The sequence below is a fragment of the Labeo rohita genome, chromosome 24, assembly GCF_022985175.1.
Source record: "Labeo rohita strain BAU-BD-2019 chromosome 24, IGBB_LRoh.1.0, whole genome shotgun sequence".
Classification (NCBI taxonomy): Eukaryota; Metazoa; Chordata; class Actinopteri; order Cypriniformes; family Cyprinidae; genus Labeo; species Labeo rohita.
In genome coordinates this window covers 27,584,309-27,611,220 of record NC_066892.1, presented here as the reverse complement: position 1 = coordinate 27,611,220, position 26,912 = coordinate 27,584,309, and the positions used below count along the sequence as shown (strand labels likewise).

Here is a 26,912-nt window from a genome sequence, read left to right as displayed (position 1 = left end):
AGTATCCAGATAGACATTCGTTGCCTATTTTCAATTGAAAAGTGCATAAGCAACATTGCTTAAAAAGTTGACCCATGTATCATCACCTTTAAACAACACTTGTTGTCTGATCAGTGATCATTTAAAATAAACCTTTAGTGATGTCTTCAAGAACCTGAAAGATGTTAAGGATTTATTAATATTATGATTTCATCTATGTTAGTGATGGTCTGGAATATGCTGCTGTCATCAACAATCAGAAACAAGGTCACAGATTTGTGTGTCAGACTGACATGATCTTGGGATCGTCTTGACTTTGGAGGCTCTGGTTCCATGGAGGTATTTTTCTCCAGTGGAAGAGGAAGTCCTGAGCCTATATTAATGAAAATGGGGCTCCTCATTGCCACATCTCCCCAGAGCTTCTCAGAAGACCATCAACTCTTCTACAGAAACGTGAGTTCAACACTTCTAATGAGTCTTTGCAGTTTTCAACTGCATTTCTGAACACTTCAGCATTATACACAAGGCAGTTTAGTTGTGCATGGATTTGTTTTATCAAAGGGTACAGCTGTTCAATTCCAATTTTTTTTGGAATTGACTTAGATTTCTGGTTCTGGGGTTAACCCTGTAATTGATTTCTCACTGCTGTTGTTCATTAATTTTTTAATAAATTTTAGGTTTAAAGAGGTTAAAAGAACATGTTCATGATGAATTACCTAGTATTTATTGATTATTATAAACACCTATCATCTCTTCATGTAGTCTAAAACAGCAATACATTTTCATAATGTACTCACCCCCTTGTCATCCAAGATGTTCATGTCTCTCCATATAATGGTTTTTCTCCATATAATGGACTGATATGGTGCCCCGAGTTTGAACTTCCAAAATGCAGTTCAAATGCGGCTTCAAACGATCACAAATGCAGTTGTAAACAATCCCAGCCGAGGAAGAAGGGTCTTATCTTAGCCAAACGATAGGTTTTGTTTTATTTTCATAAAAATAATCCAATTCATATACTTTTTAATCTCAAACGCTCATCTTGTCTTGCTCTTCCCGACCTCAGTTTTTTTCAAGTTCATGACAATTAGGGTATGTTGAAAAACTTCCACCTTCTTTGTTAAGAGTCTTTGCATGTTCACTTTGCAAAGACTGTGTTGGTACTTCTGCAGTGATGTAAGATGATTTTGAAATGATTTTTGAAGTTGAGGGAGAAAATACGATTGGAGTTTTTTGACATACCCTAACTGTCTTGGACCAGAATACACAGAGTTCAGGCAGAGAAAGACAAGATGAACATTTGAGATTAAATTGTATTTTTTAAATTAAAATAACTGATCGTTTCACTAGATAAGACCCTTCTTCCTCGGCTGGGATTGTTTACTACCACATTTGGGATCGTTTGAAGCTGCATTTAAACTGCATTTTGAAAGTTCAAACTCGGGGCACCATATCAGTCCATTATATGGAGGAAAATGCTGAAATGTTTTCCTCAAAAAACGTAATTTCTTTACGACTGAAGAAAGAAAGACATGAAAATCTTGGATGACAAGGGGGTGAGTACATTATCTGTAAATTGTTGTTCTGGAAGCTGACTTCTCCTTTAATCTAGTTTATTCTATTTATGTACTTTAGGCACCTAGAACTAACCCGTGTTTGTGTATCAGTGTGTGTATTGTGTGTTTTAGGTGCAAAACTTAAATGTAGAAAAATTGTCCAAGTTGTAGGCTAATCAGTATTTTTTTTATTTATCAGCAATATGTCTTCACACATATGGCTATATTTGAATGTTTCAGTGTGAAATATCTTGACATACAAATTATAATGATGGCTGCAATTATTTTTTGAACCGATTCATAGAAATGAAATGTCTGAAAGCACGGGGTTGCAGTTAGAACTATTGATCTGAAAAAGCTATTAAAGAGGAGTTTGATGGAATTGATTCCACATTTTGGAATCAATTCTTGATTCTCAATTGACTCTTTTTGGAATTGATTCCCAGCGCTACCAAAAGTCCAGTCTTTATAATATGGCTGCAGTTTTCTAACATCAATATGATCTGTCTTCCAGGCTATCGTCAAGACATTTTGTGTACATCATGTCACTTCCATCCTACCTCGCTTGGCCCTGGGGACCCCAGCGTGGCCGTATTCCCATTGACAAATCAAACTCAGATGAGACTAACCCACCTGAGTTTGAAGCTTTTGATGTGATGACGCCAAGGGGACCCACAGACGAAGGTAAAGTCTTATCCATGTGTGCATTTACACATGCCATTTGTCATCTGAAACATTTAAACATTTGCCACAGTTTGTGAAAGTCAGTCTTCTTTTTCTAGAAACAAAAGCTGCAGGTCTCTCAGTGTTGAGCGTTGACATGCGTGTGACAGAGAACAAAAAAGACCACAACACGGACAAGTACAAGAGTTCCAGCCTCATTGTGCGCAGGAATAAAGAGTTCACCATCATCATCAAACTTGACCGGGCCTTTAGTAAAGAGCAGGACGATGTGCAGATGGAATTCCTGATTGGTGAGCTTCTGAATTAAGTAACGAGCCCTAATACATGATAAGAAGCAGTATATTAGTGTATGAAATATCACCATAGTCTAGCACAGATAAAATCTCCTGATTTGCTTACGTCACAGGCAGTTCACCTGATGAAATTAAGGGCACCTACATCACTGTGTCCATCGGAAAAGAGAAACGCGAAGGAACCTGGAAGGGTCGCGTGGTGGACATCCAAGGCAATGATGTGACAGTGGGCATAACACCAGATGCCACCTGCATCATTGGCCGCTTCCGCACCTTTGTAACAGTCGTGACTGATTTGGGAAAACAACGCACTCAGAGGAACCCCGACACTGATTTCTATGTGCTGTTCAATCCTTGGGACCCCGGTGAGTACAACTGCAGTACAATGGAAACAAACTTTGAGCATGAATTTGACAAAAAATGGAACTGTGTATTTGCTTGAGACCGTCTTTGGAACATCATTATTTTACTACACGTGACAACGGCATGTATAATGTATGCGTTGCTACCCAGCGGATCAAGTGTACATGGAAAAAGAGGAAGACCGGCAGGAGTATGTGATGAATGATGTGGGGAGCATCTACAATGGAGAATTCAGCAACATAATCACCCGTTCATGGAACTTCGGACAGGTTGGTAGTAATCTGGGGATGTTTCCAGGGGTGTTTTCAGGGGTGTTTCAGAAGGCTGCAACCTAGTACAAGCGTTGTCAAAGCAGTTCGAAGGATCCTTCATTTCGCGTCCTTCATTTGGTGTATTTTTAAAGATGTATCTAGCAAATGTTTATATTTTTAAGCACTTTAAATTAATTTTTAATAGTATTTTCATGATGCTGCCTGACTTACTAGGTCCAGGGTGCCCAAGCATGGTCCTGGAGGGTCGATGTCCTGTAGAGTTTAGCTCCAACTTTCCTCAACACACCTCCCGGTAAGCTTCTAGCATGCCTAGTAAGAGCTTGATTAGCTGGTTCAGGTGTGTCTAATTGGGGTTGAAACTAAACTCTGCAGGACACTGGCCCTCCAGGACCGAGTTTGGGGATCCCTGTACTAGGTCATCTCATTCTAGTGTTCAATGCTGAGGAGGACGTTTGTCTAGAAACTTCAAAAAGAATGGTCTAGCACACAAACTTCCAATTGAGTGCATTCCACTTCGCTCTTAGACGCACACTCGCAAACTTCTCTAAACACTTCCCTTTTGGGGAATCCATAACACCATTTTGATGTACTTTCCACTTTGTCAGTTTGCCAAGTGGACAAGGGAAGTTCATACATCCCGATTTTGACTGAGGGAGTGAGACTACTTATATGTACACCTCAAGAAATTTTATATATCAATGCAATATGAATGTGACACAGCAATTCACACTTAATTTACTCCCACCCCACACAACTCTAGAGCAGTGGTTCTCATTTCCAGTCCTGGGGTACCACTGCTCTGCACATGCATGTCTCCCTTATTTAACACACCTGATTGAGATCATCAGCTCGTTAGTTCAGTTCATGGTCTCAAGTGATCTCAATCAGGTGTGTTAAATAAGGGAAACATGCAAAATGTGCAGAGCAGGGGTTCCCCAGAACTGGAATTGAGAACCACTGCTCTAGAATATAGATGCATTCACTCCATATCGTAATTACCGTAATTATGAGATACCAAAGCATTCACGTCCTAGAAGAACTCGTAATTACAACTTGTGAACTGGGAGCTTACTGAAAGCTACGACTTGTAACCAGCTGACCACCTCAGATACATTAGGAGCTAAGTTTAGGCATTGGTAGTGCGATAGTTCAGTGTCCGAGTCCAAGGGTGTGAACAGCTCCCAGTAGAACATCATGTGTTGTCATCTCAAAATTACAGTAATTACGATATGGCGTGAATGCAGCATATGATTTAACTGAATAATACTTGTAGCAATCTCACTTTTATGTTGTTCCAAACCTGCATGAGTTTCTTTCTTCTGTTGTAGAATGTGGGTAACCAAACATTTCTAAATAATAAATCATCACTATTGTGGATTCCAAGTGATTACGGGCTAAGGACCTTCCAATTCAACCCATTGGAATGGTTCTACCAGCAGTGGGCACTTGTGAAACATAGGCAATGAGGTACATTTGAGTGTACAAGACTTAGGGAATTTAACAAGGGAAAGGAAGTAAAAAATTAAACTAGCGGTGCGTTCTAAAAGGGATATAATCGTCTTCTGAAGGGCACTTCGGAGTGAAAACAATCATGGCCGCCATATTAAAGGGCCATTCCAAACCGAAGTGCTCAAAACACTTACAACATACAACGATGGACACTTCAGCCCCAATAATTCTTTGCCCAGATTCTTTGCATGATGACAAATTATTTGCAGTTGTTTGGTCCCCTGCACCCTTCAATCCTTCGAAGCTCTCAGTTCGGAGTGTAAACCCTTTGAAGGGATTAGGGCATAGGGATGAGCCCTTCCGAATGGAACGCAGTGTTGAACACAGCTCAAGTAATCCTAAAGACCTTGATTAGCAGATTCAGGTGTGTTTCATTAGTGCTGAAGATAAGCTTTACAGGAAGGTGGCCCAGGGGATTGGACTCCCCTGTATTAACTTCCTGTGTTGTTTTCTGTAGTTTGAAGAGGGGGTTCTGGATGCCTGTCTTATGGTAATGGATGCTGGGAAAGTACCACTACTGTACCGTGGAAATTCCACTGAAGTAGTACGGCAAGGATCAGCTCTGGTATGATTTGAGATTAGAAATCAAAGTATGGTCAGTTCCAAGAATAAGTACTTCATTTTCATATTTGGTGGTATATTTTCAGATGAATGCCCAAGATGATGATGGTGTCCTGGTTGGAAACTGGAGTGGTGACTACTCGGCTGGCACAGCACCCACTGCCTGGACAGGAAGTCCTGAAATCCTGCTCAAATATGCCAGTGAGGGTTGTGTGCCTGTGTGCTTCGCTCAGTGCTGGGTGTTTGCCGGCGTGCTAAACACTTGTGAGTATGACGACAGAGCACATTCTTGTGTAGAGTCATTTTGAGATGTTGGAAACATTATGAGAATGAAGTACTTGTAGACTATGTGCAAAAATTTTGTATTGACATTTAACATAATTTTTTTGCCATGTCTTTTCAAGTCGTGCGCTGTCTCGGGATCCCTGCACGGGTCATTACCAATTACTGCTCTGCTCATGACAACACGGGCAACCTGAAGACTGACATTGTGCTGGATGAAGATGGGAGAGTGGACCGAAGTCGAACAAGAGATTCAGTCTGGTGAGATTCCCTAAACAAGGTTAAATCCAAGTGGTCCATACTTAGTGGTTGGTTGATATACCAGTTTTATCTTAGAAATTGTAGGTTTTTTCACTATTGAGTTGATAAAGCAGGGATCATCAAACTCTGTCCTGGAAGACCTTGATTAGCTGGTTCATGTGTGCTTGATTAGGGTTGGAGCTAAACTCTGCAGGACACCGGCCCTCCAGGACCAAGTTTGGTGACCCCTGCTGTAAAGCAGATGTGATATAATTGACAGGTTGGTTAGTAATACGAATGTTTGGAATTCTGTGTTTCTACAGGAACTACCACTGCTGGAATGAGGTGTACATGAAGAGGCTTGATCTGCCAGAAAAATACTCTGGCTGGCAAGTGGTCGACTGCACCCCTCAGGAGACCAGTGATGGTATGATCCTTGCCATGATTTCTGCCACATCACAAACACACCTTTGGTTATCCACCTTATTTTTCAATGCGAAAGTAAGCTGTTTTCTGCTAATGTGTTAGACGTCCATTCATAATCCACCATAGGGAAATAACGAGAAGAATATCGAAGTGCAGTAAATGGTAAAACAGTTTGCACTACAAACCAGTGTGTTCATAATTAAGATAATACATTAAAATAATATGGTAAGACACACCAGTTTGCAATATCAAGCAGCAAAACAAGCTTTTTGTGCAGCTAAAAATAGCTGGAAGTGGATGAGACCGGAAGCCGGACACAAAAAATTTACAAATGGCTGCACACACTCTTATGGGAAAAATAAGGTGGATATAAGAGATATTTTACTTGACTCATTTAGGTCTTTACCGATGTGGCCCAACGTCTGTCAATGCCATCAAAGAGGGAGAGCTCAGCTATCCGTTTGATGCAAAGTTTGTCTTCGCAGAGGTAAGAAACATTTCTCTTTTATGCTTTTATCCCAAGATTAACGTGACAAGATGTGCCATTTTCTGGGTACACATTCTGGCCAGGATTTCTATATAGCGTAATATTATTTTGCGCTGCGCAGATTGATCGTTGTATGACCAGGAGAGCTACAAAAAGCAGAGCAGATGGCTCCTTATGCTTTCGAATCACCTTTGTGGTACTTTGCTATCAAACATGGATCGCAGCACCGCTTCAAGTTTCAATGTATGTGTACTTGCACGCTTTGACCTCATGCGCCATGATTGGTTGATTATGTACAATGCCTCCATGTTATGGTCAAATAACTTTTAGCTCATTAGGACGTTTGAAAATCTTGGCTAGAACATGTCCCCGGAAAATGGCATGTCTGGTCACCTAACCCTAGATTTAATTTTCAAAATCTTAGCTAAAATAAAATGAGCTTGAAAAAAGAACATTTTTTTCCATCTTCAGCTGAACAGTGATGTGATATACCATAAGTCCAATAAGTATGGGAAAACGAAGGTTATCTATGTAGACACTGCATATGTGGGAAAGCTCCTTGTGACCAAAAAGAAGGAAAGCAGTGAATATGAGGACATCACTGCTACCTATAAATACCCGGAAGGTAAGATTCATTCTGTATTAGTATACTGAATCAAAAAGCAATGCGACATTAGATCAGGCATGCTGACATGATTGAAAACTTTAGGAATTCGTGGTGGCTTACAGGGGTTCTTCCTGAGAAAAGTTAATCCTTCAAGTGTTGGAAACTAAATTTGGGCATGAGTCTTGGAGAAGCCTTGCTTTACCATTGTATTACTGACTAAGAAGTGATTAGAAAGAGCCTTTTACTTAATTTAGGTTGACATGCTTAACAGAATTCACATCAAATACCATGGTTTTCTAATTTGGCTGGGTGAATACGCTTTTGTTCTCAGCTTGGTACAAAAGAGCCTTGATTATTTATCTATCCTTCATACTTTCATATTCAAGATTCTTGTAGTGACAGTTTAACAACAGCTGGTTTCAATAGCTCAAGAGTTGTATAACATGTACACCAAACAATAGTGGTTTGCCTAAAGTGAAAAGCAGTGGAAAATCCCAATATTTTACATTCAACCCTCCTGACTCTAGGAAGTCTCAAAGAGAGAGAGGTCATGCAGATGGCAGAGCGTCGTGGCATTCCTACTAGGGATTACTTGCCTCTTGCCGAAGCAGGTGTGGACATTGAGCTCCAGGCCGACACCATCAAAATGGGTGAAAACTTCAAGCTGACTCTGAACATTAAGAACCAGACCAGCCAAACCTGCACCATCAACACCGTCATCACTGGCTGTGTGGTGTATTACACGGGTGTCACCAGCACAATTTTTAAGCTTGAAAACAAATCTGCAACTGTGGAAGCCTCAAAGAGTGAGTCAGACACAAGCGTTTCAGTAAAACTGCTCATAATCTTGAGATAACAGCTCTAAGTAATTCTAGGAACACTGTTAATGGATTAAGCTGTATTGTGATCATAATATCTTTACAGCTGAGTCCGTCACAATAGATATCAAAGGTATGGAGTATATACCGCACCTGGTGGAACAGTCCAACCTACTCTTTGTGGTATATGGGTACATTGAGGAAACCCAAATATCCCTTACCACGATGAAAGTTATCACTCTCCGTCCTCCTGAACTCACAATAAAGGTAAACGTCTTCAGTGATCATTCTTAGGGGAACCCGTGTGTATTGCTGTGTATTTATTCTGAGTTTGTTGCTGCTCTACATTATAATTCATCTACAGATGATTGGAACTCCTCGGGTTGGCAGGGAACTCATGGTCAGTGTGGAATTCATGAATCCCTACAATTTCACCCTGCAGAAGGTTCAGCTCCGCCTTGATGGACCTGGGCTGATACCAACCAAACTGAAAGAATACAGGTGAACTTTGTATTTAAATCATGCAAAAGGTTGTTGCATCAACTACTCCATTGTACACCATAAACAAAACTAAATACCCCTTTGGCTGAAATCTCAAAATGTTTTCTCTCTTTTGTGTTTGTTTCGACCTGCAGCCAGATATTATCTGGTGGCTCTGTGAAATATAAAGTGTCGATGGTCCCTCGAACTGCGGGGAAGGTGGTGCTGATGGCGTGTCTAGATTGCGCGTTACTGAGACAGGTCACCAATCAGCTGGAAATTGAAATAGTGAAAGAATGAACGCCAAGAGAGTCACAGGGAACAGGCGAGAGAAAAGACAGGGAAATTAAACAGAAGAAGAACTCAACTACAGAGTTGCCAATACCATTGCTTTTTGTTTTGCTTTGCTTTAGTAATATTGTTTTTAAAAAGAATCATATGATTAAATGTTCAGAAATGATGTTGGCTCTCAAGTTGTTCCATATCCTTATGACTGACTTTGTTCTGTGGAACACAATAGGCTTTTATACTGGTTTGGAACAACCTGAGTTTGGATAAATTAAGCCTTTTTTTTTGGCTGAGCTATCCCTTTAAATCAGTAAGTGTGAGAACTAAAATCATGAAAATCTGTAGTGATCTGCAACATAACCTGGGATCTTCCCTAACTTACTGTATGAATCACAATATATTGTTGTTTTTCTCTGCTGTAATGCCACTGACTATGTTGTACTAATGCAAAATAACAATAAATGTTTAGCATGGAACCTTTTTGATGGATGTTATTATTCATTGCGAATTTTCACTTTGACTCCACACCTCACATTTGCATATTTATGAGATTAAAAACATTAACTGAAACAAAATGGGACCTTTTAATAACTGCCTGTCCATCTGTGGAAAGGGAGCCACTCTAATTATGTTTACGCACACGTGGAGACATCTAGACTTCTACTGGTTATATATGTAGTTAGTTATAAATACATAACATACACCCAAACTCTAACAGAAAACGCTCTGTATTTTAAAATTAGGTTGTTTATTTTGGTCATTTTAACAAACGAGGATGTGTCGGCGGCAACTGCCTTGTGGGTAGTGCGCCAGCGTATGGTGCAACTGCACCTCAAGTCCTGAGATTAAATCCTGACTTGTGGACCTTTCCCAATCCCACTCATTTCCTGTCTCATCTCCACTGTCCTGTCAAAGAAAAATGGAAATATGCCTAATATGCCCCCAATTATTTATTTTTAAAATCTACTGCATCTAGTTCTCTCTCAGCTTGAGCATACAGACCATAGATTGTAAAAAAAAGATGAACAATGCAACTTCACTGTCTTCAATTGAGGAAAAGTGAAACCGCCAGCGCCCCAATACAGGGTATGCATGTGACGTCACCGTCAGCTGGTGTGGCTGCGGCTCCGGCCACTGAGGTTTTCAATGTGAATGCTGCGACAGAACACACAAAACACCTCTGAAAGCAGAACGAGCTTTGCGATTGACTGTACAAAAAGAAACCTGAGATATATTTTTACACACTGCTGAAAGCTACTGACAAGAGAAGCAAATTAATCGCTGCAATTCAAAGAAACAAATGGTCTCCAGGCAATGAAACAGGGATTTGCAGTTATCATTTCATGTTAATATGTTGAATTGTGCAGTAAAATCATATCGTATATATTGTATTACAGTATATTGTATTGACAACTCATCAACTCAATATTTACCATCTTAAATTCTGTATAACTGAATGTTTTTAAATAAACACTGACAAACTACAATATACGTTTTTCAGCATGATGATATGACGATATATATACAGTGTTGGGGAAAGTTACTTTCAAAAGTAATGCATTACAATATTGAGTAACTCTCTAAAAAAGTAACTAATTACGTTACTTAGTTACTTTTTATGGAAAGTAATGCGTTACTTTACTTTTGCGTTACTTTTTAAATCTGGGCAGGGCTTGCTTGTTTGTTTTTAATATAAAAAGTTCTATTTTTGGCAAATGTAAGAGCCTTTTTACACCAAAAGCCTCAGGTTTTGAGAAAAGTTAATTCACATCTGTACAGTAGATCACAGAAGAAAAAAAGTCAACTCTTCAGCAATGAAAAAAAGGAAAACAAATGTTAGATTATCTTGAGTAATTTTTGTTTATTAGTATGGTTGAATTGGATCATCGAAGGTCGGCAGCAAAGACACTGGTTAATAAAATGGGATTAAATGCATAAAGGATATTTGTATTATTTAACATTTAATTATTGCAGGTTTCCATCACATTCTCAGTTGAATTTCACTGTTTTTATTCTTTTTAAGGAAAACTGAATCTGTTTTTTGTGAATGAGATGAATTAATATATGTTCACATTTAGTCTAGAATTAACATCTTACTTCCAAATTCTCTCAACATGGGGACAGGAGAGTTTTTAATCAATAAATGGGGGGGAAAGTAACTGGCATTACTTATTTGAAAAAAATAACTTGTCAATTAAAAAGTAATGCGTTACTTTACTAGTTACTTGGAAAAAACAATAATATTACGTAACTTGTGTTACTTGTAATGCGTTACCCCCAACACTGTTTAGCAATGAAAAACTAACAACCGAACTTATTTTAAAAAACAAACATGTGAACTTACATCAGCATGATAAAAACTACATAAAATGCCAAAAACCATCTTTGGAAAACACTTATTTGCAGTGTTGGGGAGTAATTAGTTACATGTAATGGAATTACGTAATTTAATTACAAAATAAATGTAATTGTAATTAGTTACAGTTACTGAGAAAAAAATGTGTAATTAAATTACAGTTACTTTTGAAAAATGCCAGTGATTACAAAGGGGATTACATCTGAATTTTTTCACACACCCACCCCCACTTACAGATTTAATTGACTTCTTTCATAAATTGCATTGACTGCTCTAAAATGAGACACCAATGTTTCAGGAGTTTAGGACACATAATAGGACACATGCTTATTCCATAACTCTTTTATTTCCTCTTTGGGTTTATGCATAAACTTTATTTTTTAAGATTGTTTTTTCCAATGCATTGTTAGATGCTAGTGTTTTCTGTCATAACTATGCAAACATTTGATTTCAAACCCAGTATCATAACTATTAAACTACTTCTTGTTATGATTTCAAATCTGTATTTAACCTTGCAATGATCTCAAAGTAAATAAGAGCTTTTAAGTCTTGAGGCCCTTTGCCGATCCCGATCCTGCTCCCCTTTCTCCTCCCAGTTCTTTCCTGTCATCTCTCTACTGTTCTATCACAATAAAAAGCCCCCAAAAATAAGTAAAAAAAAAAAAGTCTGAATTTGTGGTGGCTGTGCTTTAAATTAAATTATTACACGGTTCTGTGGAATGCTTGATTCTGATTGGTCAGTCATGACATTCCAAGGTATGTTATTCCCTGATAACAACTGGTAAAAAACTCAGACTCATTTGGGGGAACTTAAGTCAGTGCTATATGCTTGATAGTTTTTCTTGGCAGAAGCTTTGCGTTTGGTTAGCTAATAAGTAATATAAATAATATTATTATAAATAAATAATATTAAAGCTTAATTCAGTATTATGTGGACAATTTCTTAATTTTGTCATCCTGGTATTGTGGACTCGCTCTGTTGTTCCATACAAATGCAGCTGCTTTGTACACTGTAATGGATTATAAGATAACTAACAAACTAGTACTACTACTTAATTTTTTATTTGGTGAAATGTTGTGTAAGAAAAGAGGTATGACTGCACTGTATCCCTAAAATGTCTAGTTTGAACCTGCTGAAGCTTCTGAAGCTTTGCGTTCAAATATTTCAGTGTTTCGTGTCTAATTATTTTGACACGAAACATCTAAATAATCTATCAAGCAGCTGTGTAATAAGTGGGATAATGTGCATCCAGCCAGTTGTTATCGCAAAATAAAGATGTATATTATCCCTTACTTATTACAATCTTAATTCAAGTGATAAAGGATTTTGAAAGTCTGACAGTAATCAGTGTTAAGTGCTACTGTAAGGTTCACTCTGCCCGGTTTAAATGTTTCAAAATGATTAACAGTTGACAATATTAGAAATTTAGAAAAGTAATCAGAAAGTAATTAAAAGTAATAAGTTACTTTAATAAAGTAATTGAAAAGTTACACTACTTATTACATTTTAAATCAAGTAACTTGTAATCTGTAACCTATTACATTTCCAAAGTAACCTTCCCAACACTGCATTTCATTTGAAATGAAATGTAATTATTTAGTTTGCCTCACATCCCATTACATGGAGAGGGCGGGCCACTTGGGGGCAATCGAAACGTTTTGGCTTCACTTTTCAAGACTTGTGCGGCACACCTGATACAGACTTTTGAACAACGTAATTTCTCAATCAATACAGATTCTTTCTAACTTTGAACTGAAAGACATGAAACAAGTAAACTTAATTTGTCATGTGGGTCAAACACATTTCCAAATATTTCATTTCCCAGTATATTCTAACACTGCTTTATTGCCCTTACAAACTCTTCCTGACATTCCACAGGTCACACAGTAATCAGTTTTAAAGGCATCAGAATCCATGTTAAAGGCATAATGTCTATAATAATAATAATAATAATAATAATAATAATCAAGTCTAAATGTATATATTTTTATATTAATTTGTTTTTCAGCATTAGTCCTCTTCTGCAGAGCACAAATGACCAGGTATTTTTAAGCATGTCATGTCGTTTCATAATGGTATTATAGGTCATAGAGGGACTCCTATCAAATTCATGGAGCACTGCGTGGTCCATTACAGCTATAGTTTACAGGCTTTTGTAATTTATTATACTTTTACAACCTAGAAAACAGCCAGTACAACTTTATGTGACCTAAATGTAATAAAATACGAAATTATTAATAACAATAATGCACGTGACATCTTAATATAAGCAGCGCCCCCTGCAGTCACATACTGTGAACACTTGACCATTCATCAGTCCGGCAGATTAAACTCCTCCTGCAGGTCACACGTCTGCTGAGAGCATTAGTGTTTTCAGCTACAGCTCAGCGAATGTGTTTTTAACGTTTCCAGTGGTTTTGTGAAGTATGGAGTACGCAAAAACCTTAGTTCCTACATCTCTAATGAGGTGAGACACTATTTGGTTATTTAGTCACTTTAAGGCTTTTTTGGTACAAGCTTGAAATTTTCCATAGAAATTTGGTATTATTTTACATCTGTTTTGATCTCTTAATAGTAACACTTTATAGTAAGGTTTGTTAAAATTAATTAATGCATTAAGCATATTGTAAAAAATGACATGATCAAAGCAATAACTCTGTGTTTTCCCGTTGCTTTAATTCATCAGATTAATTTAAACAATTTCAACTTCATTTATTAAGTTATATGAGACTCAACCTGATTTTTTAAAAGTCAGTTTAGTATATATGTAAGTTGAAATTACTTGTAGATGTGATGATAGTTAGCAGCTTAAGTTAAGTAAGTTTAACAGTATTATGAACTAACAATAAACAATACATTCACAGCATTTTTAATCTTAATAAATGGTCATTTGTACATACTGTATGCTAATACATTTTTAACGTCAAATGGTACATGAACAAGCATAAATGAACAAAGAATATATTTCTAAATTACAATTAAGCTAAATTAATAAATACTGTTGTTCACTGTTAGTTTATAAACTTAAGTTTAGTTTATAATCATATATGATGTCTAATAAAACAAACAGTATTAACATTTTAATTTGAAATTCCTAAATGCATCAAATAATTAAACCACTGTAAGTGAAATACAATGATAATACTATAATCTGTACTTTAATATACTCTGCTATGAAAGTATTTTATCAAGCACTGCATTATCACTGCAATAACAGAAGCAGTAAACAGCTCTCTTCCTGTTTACATAACCATAACTAACTGTTTATACTACCATAATAAACTAAATTTTTCAGTCAATTGCATATTGTCTGTGTCACCACAGTCTGTTAAATCCTTTCATAAAGCTGTTATTTCTGGAATTCAGAAAGCTGTAGCTTTAGATTTACCCCTAAATGGTGTATTACAAGTACATAATAATACTTTAAAAGTACATATCAGTACATATCACCTTTTGAAATAATACCACTCCAGTGACAGTGTTATCATTAGATTGCAGGTCTGGTTTAATAAAATAATTATTTTTCTGTCATATTAAAGATGTCAGCTCTGATTGTGTGTTGATGTGGTGCTGTAGGTCTGTGTCGTCAGTGCAGACGTCTCTTGCTCTGCGAATGCTGCCCCCTTCTCAGCCCCGTCCATACAGAGTCTGCACGCGGAACCGCCGCAAGAGGAAAGGCTTCACCGCCACCTCTCTAGCAGATCTCATGGAGCAGGTCAGATATCTGGATGCTGTGCATGATGCTTCATACTGCAGGGGTTATTCACAACATTCATTGTTGCTTTTATTTAAAGACAGTAAAAACAGCAATATTGTGAAGTGTATTATCGTGATGTATTATTACCATTTAAAAAACTGTTTTCTATTTTAATATACTTTAAAATGTAATTTATTCTTTTCATGGCAAAGCTGAAATTTCAGCATTTATTTATTCTATTTTAAAATTGCATTTAATTATACAAAATTTAATGGCTTGGCAAGCATGGCTTGCTACCTGAGATTAATATGTCTTAATATGCAGAGTCCTTATGTTTCTCTCTACAGGTGGCTGGGTCTTTCTCGATAACGTGCCAGTTCCTCACACTGGTGGTGGAAGATGATGGGACGGTGGTGGACACTGAGGCTTTTTTTCAGTCTTTACCTGCTAATACGCCATTCATGGTCCTGGAGAAAGGGGAAGCTTGGACACCCAGTAAACTGGTACACCAGTTATAATTTTAATTGCAGAAATCTGTGATTGGTTAACTTTAAGTTATCTGCATTATTTTAACAAAAAAAATGTTTTTTTTTAATAAATAAATAGTCACATTTTAATTTACAAAAGGGATTAATAAATTCTTGAAATGCTAAATTAAATGCATAAATAAAAAAAAAACAATCAAATAAATTAATAAAACTTACTTTATAAGTACGAAATATGTTATTTACCTGAACAACATGTGATCTTTAACCAGTGTTGCCAAATCCATGGTTTTCCCACGGAATTGGGCTACTTTTAACACTGTTGACGCGGGTTGTTTTTGATGTCTGCGGGTTGAATCGACCTTTAGCCCCTGAAATGCCCAACATCAGAGAACCATGAACATGAAAATGTGTTATTAAATTGCCGAAATATTAACTTCATATATTCTAATTTACATTTGAAGTGAAGGGATTCAAAGTTTGGGAATCCCTGATTACATGTCAGTCAACAAAAATCAGCACACTGCCATTGCTGCTCTCAAAGTTTACTAAAAATACAACGTTTCGTCCAAAAAGGTCTTCGTCAGGTCAGGCAAATAGCAAATAATCAAAAATGTACACTTTGTCATCATTTAGTCAACATAGTCAATACAATAATTATATAATTAATCAAATTAATCACCCAATCAGGGGAATTTTTTTTAAAAAAATCTAATCAAGTATATACCAAACTTATAAATCACAAAAAAGTTTTCAAATCAAATTCCAAATTTATTTTAATCCCTGATTTACAGCAAATTAAATTCTATTTAAATTTCCATGTATTTCTTACTGAAGTTGTTGAAATATTAAAATATTGTTATTAAATTATTATAAAAAAAACAAGTTTTGAAGAACTTACATAATATATTTGAAATGTTTTTTTTTAAATAAAATGCTATTTATCTAGACATTTATTCATCACTGCTGTTATATTTATGACCTGGTAATTAAACTTTACCGAACTGTGTATATTTTTTGTGTTCCATAAGCTGTGCTCATTAAGCAATCGGTGCAAACAGATTTGAATCTGAGTCTAATCAGGATTATTTTCCCTAGAGCTGATTAACTAGATCCCAAGTGTTGCTTCATTTGCAGCTTCATTTATCAGTTTTGTTAATTTGAAACTTTCATCAGTGTTTGTTATTTAAAATTATTCATTTAAAAATGTTTTTGATGAAACTTCATGAAACTTTTTGGTGCTTCCGTTTTTAGTCCACTAGGGTGCGGGCTTGCATTTACCCAGAACTCATGACATAAACGCTCATGTCAATCTCACAGATATTTGTTTTGCCCTCAATCCATATTCGACAGGTTCTGCCAAGTTTCAGACAGCCAAGAAGAAGTGGAATTGCCAAACTGAGCTTTGATCTGTACAAACTGAACCCAAAGGATTTTCTGGGCTGCCTCACCATTAAAGCCACACTCTATGAAATATACACACTCTCATATGACATCAAGTGCACCAGAGCCAAGTACTTTCTCAAGTAAGAGATTTGTGATAAAAAGTGGATTTCATAATGCCAGCCTGCAATGTTAATTATAGAAATGTTTGTCTGGACAATTGTGTAAGTGCATACAGCTGAGTCTGACTGTTCTCTATTGTTCTATTGTTCTTTCATAATTCAATACAGATGTTTATGTACTTCAAAGAGCAAATTTGGAATATTGTGCACTTTCAGAAAAAAAAAAGAGTATAATCTGTCACTGGGGTGGTACCCTGGGGTACAAATGCTAAAAGATACATCTTTTTAATTTAAAACTATACCCCAGTTTTGTTGCTGTACTAAAAGTTCTGTCTAAAAAAAGGGACCATTCAGAATTTTTTTACCTGACTTTTTTCCTTCTTCAGGTCTTTATTACAGAGTTTCTTGTACATGGCCAAACTGGCAGGTCAGGTTCTCCTGCGCGGCTCCACGTATGTGTTGCGGTATATTGGAGACGAGGAATCCTCTAGCTAAACGTCACGTCATCTGGTGACAGATCAAAATAGTGGGACAAAAATGAATGCTGCACTCATGTTTAGTTTTTGCTTACATGTTTAGACAAATATCAATATATTTTTGTCCTTTGTACATTGTTTTATGTGGCAGAATTGCTTATTTCTAAAATTCAATGTATGTAAATGTGTACTGTGAATTTAAAAAAAAATAGTGTACTAAAGGAAAACTAAAAATTTTCCATGTTATCTTTTATCAGACTTGTGCTAACATGATCTACAGTTGAACTCCAGTTGTGTGTCTGCATTTTTAAGACTTTATCTGATTTACTTATCCATCAGAATAAAACTCCCAAAGGTAAAAAAAGTACAAAATTATGCAAGCACACTTATTTTCCCTCACAATTCTGGAAAACTGTGAGAAAGACACACATTAGCAAGGAAAAAGTCTGCGAGAACTGCAAGATACAAAAAATTGCAAGATATAAAATTGCAATTCTGAAGAAAAAAAAATTAAATCTCACAATTCTGATTTTATTGCAATTTTTTGTTTCTGCAAGAGAGTAAAAATAAAAAAGGTGAATGCAACTTTTTATCTCAAAATTCTAATAAGAAAATCTCAGAATTATAAGATATAAAATTATGTGGGTTTTTTTTTTTTTTCTATTTTTATTCTGTGGTGGAAATGGGCTTCCGTACAAAATAGTGTCAGGGTTCAGGTAAAGGGAACAGGCAAGGACTCAGTACTGCAGAGTGATGGCCTTTTTATTTGATCAAAATAAAACAAAACAACTACAAAAACCACCCAGAGGGGAAAAAGGCAATCTGGCTGGTAACATAGCAGGGCAGGACAACGTAGGGCAGGACACAACAGGATGCATACAGAGATGAACTGGCCCAAGACTGAAAACACAAGGACAATAAATAGAGCCCTGGTGAAAAAAACAGCAAACTGGTCCTTCACTGGTTTTTGCTGGTTTATGCTGGTCATGTTGCTGGTCAAGCACCAGCATAAACCAGCATATGCTGTTTTTTTCACCAGGGAGAGCAAACGAGGCAGGTAACGAAGGAAACACAGGTGGGGCAAATTAACCAATAATCAGGAAACAAGATGGGTGGGGTCAAGACAATAGACATGAGAACACATAGCACATGGAAACAAGACAAAAGCCATGTGCTCACACAAAACAAAAACACGAGCACATGGCCATCAAAAAAATTCACCGGCCATGTGCAAAACAAGACACAAACACGCAGTGAATGAGAAAACTCGTAAACTGTGTGTTCACACAACACATGGCATGAAAGCACGCAGCCAGCGAAAAACCAGACATAACATAACAAGAAAGCACGAGCTGCATGCAACAACAACACAAGACAACACAAAACAATCCATGTAGACATAAGAGCATACTCAAGCTCAAGACCACATGCTCCCACAACAAGACCGAACATGGAGTATGAGTGTCTGAACCCCAACACGAAACCAAAACTCATCAAGACATGAGTGCCGGGATCCGAACACCACGCTCCAACAAGAAACAAGGCACGCAGACAACATGAAAACTAGACATGATGAGAGTGTCAGGGCTCTGTCACAGAACCACAAGAAAACTAGACTGAAGTGACAGAACCCTGACGAATAGTTAACGCAGATCAGGTTTTAGATTTTTTTTGGCAGGATTAGACACATTTATTGTGTAAAACATAAGTCTCAAATGTATTCTGGCTTTTCTGAGAACAGTTTTAAAATGTGACCCTGGACCGCAAAACCAGTCTTAACTAGCACAAGTATATTTGTAGCAATAGCCAAAAATACATTGTATGGGTCAAAATTATCGGTTTTTCTTTTATGCCAAAAATCATTAGGATATTAAGGATATGTTCCATCAAGATATTTTGTAAATTTCCTACTGTAAGTTTATCAAAACTTAATTTTTGATTAGTAATATGCATTGCTAAGAACTTTATTTGGACAACTTTAAAGGTGATTTTTTTGCACCCTCAGATTCCAGATTTTCAAACTTTATCTCGACCAAATATTGTCCTGTCTAATCAAACCATACATCAGCGGAAAAGCAAAATGTCTGTGTATCAAAAACAAACAATATAATGAAAAAGACAAAAAACAATGCAAAATGCAGCAGAGTGTCATCATAATTCAGTTGAAGTTGTGATAAAAATCAAGCTCATGTTTAAGACAGAGACTGCTCAGAGTGTAGGAAAGGAAAATACAAATAGCCTTCCTAGGTATGAATGCCTAGACTTTCTTTGGAAATATCAGATTTAGGTCATACAGGTTAGCCTGGACTCTGGGGAGCAACAGTAGAAAGTCGATATATTATATAGCAGAATATATTATTTTGCAAAGTAATGCAGAATATGTGACTAGACTGAGAAATGACAGCACACTTGTGATTGTGCAGCTGATATGCCATTCAAATTCCCACCAATCGTGGCGGAGGCAGAATGAAAGCTGAAGATCGTGTGTCAGACTGAGCTCATGATCAGCCTGCGGTAGAGCCAGAGCTCATTCAGAGGAGCATCTTTATACACCTACTGTACAACAATGAGGGAGATCGTTCACATTCAAGCCGGACAATGCGGCAATCAGATCGGAACGAAGGTCAGTTCAATGCATTTTCGTTTCCTATATAGTAAATATAGTAATATAGTAAATTTACAAATATGTAAAGTGGAAAATGAAAATGATTAGCCTATAATGATTTTACTCATGCCAGTTCTCTATCATACTAAATTCTACAGTAAGAGACACATTGTTTTTAGTGAATGCGAAACATACAGTGCGACCAGTTTGATTCTCAATCAAATGACTCGTGCGATCCGGTTCTTTTGAGTGAATCAAAACGCACTGCGCGACCAGTGTGGTTCGATTCTCCAACAAATGACTCGTGTGACTCAGTTCTTTTGAGTGAATCAAAACGTACTGCGCGACCAGTGTGGTTTGATTCCAGATCTTTTTAGTGAATGAAAAATAGTCCCATTTCCGACTCTTAAGATCTATTTCGTCTTTACCGTTAAACATTTCTAGTGCACTAAAAAGTTACTTTTAAAATGACTCGCAAACCCACGAATCCCATCGTTACATCTGGATTGATTATACCTAGTGTACCTAAATGTGATCAACCTTCGAGTCACGTTCAGGCAACAACCCGCTACATTTTAAGGGCACATCAGCTGCTTATGGGTGTGTCGGGATGCGTCCTGCTGAGCGCCGGTATGCTAAGAATCTGAACACTCGCGCTTTATTCTCACAGTTCGGTCTGAAATGGCATCTAAACTAACGCAAAACAACTGTGACACATTTAGTTCTGGGAAGTCATCAGCGACGAGCACGGCATCGATCCAGCCGGGAACTATGTGGGTGACTCAACCCTGCAGCTTGACAGGATTAATGTATACTACAACGAGGCATCCTGTAAGTATGTGTGTCAGTGTGTGAGTATGAATCAGTGTTCCTGTCTCTCCCCCTCACAAACTCACAATGACCTTAAACGTTTGCACGGTGCAGTCAGCTCAGAGGAATTTCCTGGGCTGCTCTGACTTCACTAGCATAATGTTATATTAAACGATTTACATTCATTAAAATAAATATGAATTAATTAATAAATTATACATTATTACTTATTTAGAAAGAGATTAGATTTCTATAATTCATTTAGAAATGATTTAATTCATATATCATCTGTTTTAATGCTAAAGTTCCACAGCATAACTTTTACAGCAAAGCCATAAAATTTGTGTGTGTGTGTGTGTGTGTGTGTGTACTTGTTTTTGCTACATTGTGGGTACCAAATGTCCCCACAAGGATAGTAAAACCTGAAATTTTTGACATTGTGGGGACCGGCCTGCAGTCCCCACAATGTTAAAAAATTATTAAAAATAGTAAGAGGTGTTTATCTGAAAGTGTAACGATGCAAACATGTTTTCTTTGAGGGCTAGGTTTAGGGTTAGGGTTGGGTTAGGGGATAGACAATATCATTTGGTCAGTATAAAATCTATAGAAGTCTATGGAAAGTCCCCACAATTCACAAAAACAAACATGTGTGTGTGTGCTTTTGGTTTATATATCCTGGTGGGGACTTAAACCTGAATACACACATACTAATGGGGACTCGTGTCACGATGGGGACCTAAATTGAGGTCCCCATGGGTACAACAGCTTATAAATCATACAGAATGAGATTTTTTGAGAAAGTAAAAATGCAGAAAGTTTTCTGTAAGGGTTAGGTTTAGGGGAAGGGTTAGGGTAAGGGGATAGAAAATACAGTGCGGACAGTATACAAACCATTGCGCCTATGTCCCCACAAAGATAATAAACCAGACATGTGTGTGTGTGTGTGTGTGTGTGTTTAGCTCACAAGTATGTTCCCAGAGCTGTGCTGGTGGACCTGGAGCCTGGAACTATGGACAGTGTTCGTTCTGGGGCATTTGGACAGCTCTTTCGACCAGACAACTTCATCTTTGGTACTGTGTCAACACGTCAAGCTCTTATCAACTAGCCTACTTATTACTCATAGGACTGTTAGCTTCAAGCCAAATAATATATACAAAACACATACACTACCTGTCAAAAATCTTTGAACAGTAAGATTTTTATGCTTTTTTTTTTTTTTAAAGAAGTCTCTTTTGCTCACCAAGCCTGCATTTATTTGATCCAAAGTACATAAAAAACAATACAATTCTGAAATATTTTTACTATTTAAAATAACTGTTTTTTTTATTTGAATATATTCTAAAATGTAATTTATTCCTTGATTTCAAAACTGACTTTTAGCGTCATTAGTCACCTGATCCTTCAGAAATCATTCTAATATGCTGATTTGCTACTCAAAAAACATTTATTATTATTATGTTGAAAACAGCTAAGTAGAATTTTTTCAGGTTTCTTTGGTGAATAGAAAGTTCAGAAGAACAGCATTTATCTGAAATATAAATTCCATGCAAATGTCAACCTTACCATGAAAAAATAAAACGTTTTTACCAAAGGTTTACTATACTGACAGCACAGATGTCAACATTTGGTGGTTCAAATACCCATGTGAGGTCTCTCTTAAAGTTTTTAAAGTTTTTTTTTTTATTTTTAGTGCATGATTTTTTATAGTCTGGTAAGTGCTATTTTCACGCTTGTCACATCCATAACAGTACATATTCCTCATAAATAGACACATCAAAAATAAAATAAAGTAACATTTATATGTTCTGTGAAGAGCCATCACTTCTCTATTTGTTGGGTATTATTGTGTCTGGTTTGCGCATTTTAATTCGCAGAAATCCTACAAAGCATGTAGTTTCTCAGAAATGGTGTCCTTTTTTTGTCACATCCAGAACACATGATTATTTCCCTTTTTTAACATTGAAAACTTGTGCTTAGAGACTAATATTTTTCTGATGTTTAGACTCTATCAACAAGGGTTTATTAAAATTTAAACAGATGGTTCGGTATATTGGTAACACATACATTCTCAAAGCATTTATATGCCCACAAAAAACAATAATAATAATTAAAAAAAATACTGACTTGATGCTTTTGAATGGTATAATGTATAATGTTACAAAAGCTTTTTATTTCAGATAAATGCTGTTCTTTGGATTTTTCTACTCCTCAAAGAATCCCGAAAATAATTTACTCAACTGTTTTAAATATTGATAATAATAATAATAATAATAATAATAATAATAATAATAATAATAATAATAAAATGTTTCCTGGACAGCAAATCAGAATATTAGAATGATTTCTGAAGAATCATGTGATGATTCTAAGTAATGAGTAAGTGATGAGTAATGATGCAAAAAATTTAGCTTTGTTCACAGGAATAAATTACATTTTAAAACATATTCAAATAGAAAAAAAACATTTTTACAATTTTTTTCAATATTAATATTAACATAAGATAAAATCCATAAATATGATGAAACTAATCAAATCTGATTATTATTTTTTTTTTTTACCAGTTATATTTTCTCTCTTTCAACACTTGTTTTGAAAGTATATTTTGACATATTTTCAAGAAACATTTCTTGTTATTACCAATGCTTTTCAGGGCTATTTCTTTTTTTAAGAAATTATTAATTTATTAATCAAGGATGCAATAAAGTTGTATTTCCAATAAATGCTGTTCATTTAAAAAAACATCCCAACAAGATAATAATAAGAAGCATTAATTGATAATTGAGCACCAGTAATATTTGATAATAATTAATAATTAATCATAATTATTCCAAACTTTTTACTGGTCATGTAGTTTATGAGGAACTATTAATTTAGTGTCTAAATATATAGCTGGTAATGTAAATAAACAGGCACAGTGCTCTCTCATTAATATCACTTCCAAAACTGGTGTGGGCAGATTTTATTTTGAAATGAGGAAATGGATGATGTTCATAATATGTCTGGAATGCATCCCAAGAATGAACATAAATGTCACCATAGGCTATGATGAATGCTGCACAATTGCTACACGGCTCCCTATAGCCAGTGGCTATTTTGTTTTCATTGCAAACCAATCTTCTCTTATTGTATTGCTTTTGCAGGACAGACAGGTGCAGGAAACAACTGGGCCAAGGGCCACTATACGGAAGGAGCCGAGCTGGTGGACTCAGTCCTGGATGTGGTCAGGAAGGAGTGTGAGCACTGCGATTGCCTGCAGGGCTTCCAGCTCACGCACTCCCTCGGCGGAGGAACCGGATCAGGAATGGGGACTCTTCTGATCAGCAAGATCCGAGAGGAGTATCCCGACCGCATCATGAACACCTTCAGCGTCATGCCGTCACCCAAAGTGTCCGATACAGTGGTGGAGCCCTACAACGCCACGCTCTCGGTGCATCAGCTGGTGGAAAACACTGATGAAACGTACTGTATCGACAACGAGGCGCTGTACGATATCTGCTTCCGCACGCTCAAGCTCACCACACCCACGTACGGGGATCTCAATCACTTAGTGTCGGCGACTATGAGCGGCGTCACCACTTCGTTACGGTTCCCCGGTCAGCTGAACGCAGACCTGCGCAAACTGGCTGTCAACATGGTGCCTTTCCCTCGCCTTCACTTCTTCATGCCCGGCTTCGCGCCTTTGACCGCAAGAGGAAGTCAGCAATATCGTGCGCTCACGGTGCCTGAACTCACGCAGCAGATGTTTGACGCCAAGAACATGATGGCCGCTTGCGACCCAAGGCATGGGCGATACCTCACGGTGGCCACCGTTTTCCGCGGTCCCATGTCTATGAAGGAAGTTGATGAGCAGATGCTGGCCATTCAGAACAAGAACAGCAGCTATTTCGTGGAGTGGATCCCCAACAACGTCAAAGTTGCGGTGTGCGACATCCCACCCAGGGGACTTAAGATGGCCTCCACCTTTATCGGCAACAGCACCGCCATCCAGGAGCTCTTTAAGCGCATTTCTGAGCAGTTCTCCGCCATGTTTAAACGCAAGGCCTTCTTGCATTGGTTCACCGGAGAGGGAATGGATGAGATGGAGTTCACCGAGGCTGAGAGCAATATGAATGACCTAGTGTCGGAGTATCAGCAGTACCAGGAGGCTACGGCCAACGATGGCGAGGAAGCATTTGAGGATGATGAGGAAGAGGTGAACGAGTGAACAATAGATGCATTTTTGCAGTTTTTTTTTCAGTTTTTTTTTTAAGCTGTGATGTTTATGTTTTGTATGTGTATGACCGAAGTCCTAGTAAATAAAGCATGTTTGCAATAAATGCATTTTGAGGACCACACGCACTTGTACTGTCTATATGTACTGTACTGTACATTTTTGGTTTTTTTTCTAATTTGCTACACTTGAATAATTTATTAATTGTGTTATTAATGGTACTAATATAACTTTTGTGGTTAAAATGATTCTGAATCAACTGTTGTGCAAGTACATAACCACCAATCAGTGTTCAAAACCAGCTCCTTAGCCCGACTCACAACGTTAAGCTTGTAATAATGTTTTCCAATTTGAGTGTTTCGGGTCGGATTCCATTGACTGGTGAAGTACAAGTTCTAAGGAACATTAAATTGCTTTTAAAGGTTAAAAGAGCAGTTTCTTATGATGAAATTTGAATGGCATGACAATTAGAGATTAAACTGTACAGAAACGCTAATGTTGATGTTGTTAACATTAACAATTTGAATGTGATCTGAGCTAACTTTCCAATCGTTAGATTTAATCACCATTGTTAGCGCGATTTATTGTACTTTTTTTTTTTTAGTTGGTGAAAACAAAACTGGCAAACATATTATGTACTTGTTCAGATGACATTTTCCGGTAAGACTTCTTATTTTGGACATAATTCCAAGACATACAGTGAATATCCACACCGGTGCATTTACAGCCACACATACACCTCCAAACATTAGATTCATCCACCTGAGGAGCCGTGCCTATACACAACCCACATAGATAATTCCGCAAATAACAGCAACTGCAGGTTTCAAACAGAGATGGCGGCAAAAAGGCAAAGCGTACGGACTGCTTTACCTATTGAACTGTTTAAATCAAAATAATAATTATAAAACGGATAGTTCCAGTCCTTGATTCTCATTGGTTGAGCCGCATTCACAACTGTTGTAAATTACTACAAACATACACCTTTGTTTACTTCTGTGTGTTGCTTGACAACCACTTTGTTGCAACAACAGCTGTTCCTGAGTAACTACATTATTTGTCGGAAGAATACTGTATTTATTATTGTCATTGCACTTAATTCTGTTTTATTTTGTGAAACCTTACTACGTATATAGAATAACCGTTTTATAAAAGCAATAAGCCCCGTGAAGCCGTGGTTTACAGTGAATTTATAACAGATAAGGGGCCTAACAACGCCCCTCGGCTGTTATAAATTCACTGTAAACCACGGATTCTTGGGGCTTATTGCTTTATTAAACACTACTCACAAATGTCTTTCAGAATGTAAAAAGTCTAGTTAAGAATTTAACATTTCCTTTATAAAAAAGAAGTGCACTTAACTGTATTGAATATGCACTTAGTGTACTTCAAATCTTAATTAAATGGTTTTAGCTGGTTGTTCCAGCTGGTCTCCCAGCCTGGCCAGCTAAGAAAGTGGCCAAAACTCCTCTAAAACCAGCCTGCTGACCAGCTAAGACCAGGCATGGATGACCATTACAAATGTGACCCTGGACCACAAAACCAGTCCTAAGTAGCACTAGTATATTTGTAGCAATATCCAAAAATACATTGTATGGGTCAAAATGATTGATTTTTCTTTGATGCCAAAAATCATTAGGATATTAAGTAAAGATCATGTTCCATGAAGAAATTTTGTAAATTTCCTACTGTAAATATATTAAAACTTAATTGATTAGTAATATGCATTGCTAAAGAACTTCATTTGGACTACTTTTTGCACCCTCAAATTCCAGATTTTCAAATATTGGCCAAATAGTGTCCCATACAAGAAATCTCAATTTTAAAAAATTGACCCTTATGACTTGTTTTGTGGTCCAAGGTCACACTGTAGTTTATCATAAATGCTTGTCAGTATATTTGCCAGTACTTAAACCATATTT

At 37.0% G+C, this 26,912-nt stretch overlaps 3 protein-coding genes and 1 long non-coding RNA gene across 4 annotated transcripts; 3 read left to right on the top strand and 1 right to left on the bottom strand.

The window, feature by feature from the left end:
• The first annotated feature begins 393 nt into the window (after positions 1 to 393).
• Positions 394 to 9,307, top strand: LOC127155393 (coagulation factor XIII A chain). The gene is made up of 15 exons (XM_051097550.1): positions 394 to 432; positions 2,050 to 2,219; positions 2,318 to 2,509; positions 2,626 to 2,877; positions 3,026 to 3,144; positions 5,114 to 5,221; positions 5,304 to 5,481; positions 5,622 to 5,760; positions 6,063 to 6,166; positions 6,564 to 6,652; positions 7,124 to 7,277; positions 7,787 to 8,065; positions 8,184 to 8,344; positions 8,442 to 8,578; positions 8,713 to 9,307. The coding sequence occupies exons 2-15, from the start codon at positions 2,078 to 2,080 to the stop codon at positions 8,855 to 8,857; spliced, it is 2,199 nt and encodes a 732-aa protein (XP_050953507.1). The 5' UTR covers positions 394 to 432; positions 2,050 to 2,077; the 3' UTR covers positions 8,858 to 9,307.
• A 4,220-nt stretch (positions 9,308 to 13,527) lies between these two features.
• On the top strand, positions 13,528 to 17,923 carry cidea (cell death inducing DFFA like effector a). The gene is made up of 5 exons (XM_051098590.1): positions 13,528 to 13,669; positions 14,779 to 14,917; positions 15,247 to 15,402; positions 16,738 to 16,910; positions 17,276 to 17,923. Exons 1-5 carry the CDS (start codon positions 13,629 to 13,631, stop codon positions 17,382 to 17,384), a joined length of 618 nt encoding a protein of 205 aa, XP_050954547.1. The 5' UTR covers positions 13,528 to 13,628; the 3' UTR covers positions 17,385 to 17,923.
• On the bottom strand, positions 15,341 to 17,331 carry LOC127155962 (uncharacterized). The gene is made up of 3 exons (XR_007825664.1): positions 17,255 to 17,331; positions 15,631 to 15,755; positions 15,341 to 15,399 (listed from the first exon to the last, which is right to left on the bottom strand). It is a non-coding gene; the product is annotated as an uncharacterized LOC127155962 (long non-coding RNA).
• Positions 17,924 to 19,856: 1,933 nt separating the features above from the next.
• On the top strand, positions 19,857 to 25,114 carry tubb6 (tubulin, beta 6 class V). Its single transcript, XM_051098861.1, has 4 exons — positions 19,857 to 19,988; positions 20,693 to 20,801; positions 21,740 to 21,850; positions 23,921 to 25,114. Exons 1-4 carry the CDS (start codon positions 19,932 to 19,934, stop codon positions 24,982 to 24,984), a joined length of 1,341 nt encoding a protein of 446 aa, XP_050954818.1. The 5' UTR covers positions 19,857 to 19,931; the 3' UTR covers positions 24,985 to 25,114.
• Positions 25,115 to 26,912: the final 1,798 nt, after the last annotated feature.

What these genes read in the sequence shown, in the direction of transcription:
- LOC127155393 (XM_051097550.1), top strand. Translation starts at nt 2,078, where the DNA reads ATGTCACTTCCATCCTACCTCGCTTGGCCCTGGGGACCCCAGCGTGGC. An exon ending in AAGGGGACCCACAGACGAAG is followed by an intron (nt 2,220 to 2,317) that starts GTAAAGTCTTAT and finishes TTCTTTTTCTAG; the next exon opens with AAACAAAAGCTGCAGGTCTC. An exon ending in TGCCGGCGTGCTAAACACTT is followed by an intron (nt 5,482 to 5,621) that starts GTGAGTATGACG and finishes TGTCTTTTCAAG; the next exon opens with TCGTGCGCTGTCTCGGGATC.
- cidea (XM_051098590.1), top strand. Translation starts at nt 13,629, where the DNA reads ATGGAGTACGCAAAAACCTTAGTTCCTACATCTCTAATGAG. An exon ending in GTTCCTACATCTCTAATGAG is followed by an intron (nt 13,670 to 14,778) that starts GTGAGACACTAT and finishes GTGGTGCTGTAG; the next exon opens with GTCTGTGTCGTCAGTGCAGA. An exon ending in AGAGCCAAGTACTTTCTCAA is followed by an intron (nt 16,911 to 17,275) that starts GTAAGAGATTTG and finishes TTCCTTCTTCAG; the next exon opens with GTCTTTATTACAGAGTTTCT.
- tubb6 (XM_051098861.1), top strand. Translation starts at nt 19,932, where the DNA reads ATGAGGGAGATCGTTCACATTCAAGCCGGACAATGCGGCAATCAGATC. An exon ending in GCAATCAGATCGGAACGAAG is followed by an intron (nt 19,989 to 20,692) that starts GTCAGTTCAATG and finishes TGACACATTTAG; the next exon opens with TTCTGGGAAGTCATCAGCGA. An exon ending in ACCAGACAACTTCATCTTTG is followed by an intron (nt 21,851 to 23,920) that starts GTACTGTGTCAA and finishes TTGCTTTTGCAG; the next exon opens with GACAGACAGGTGCAGGAAAC.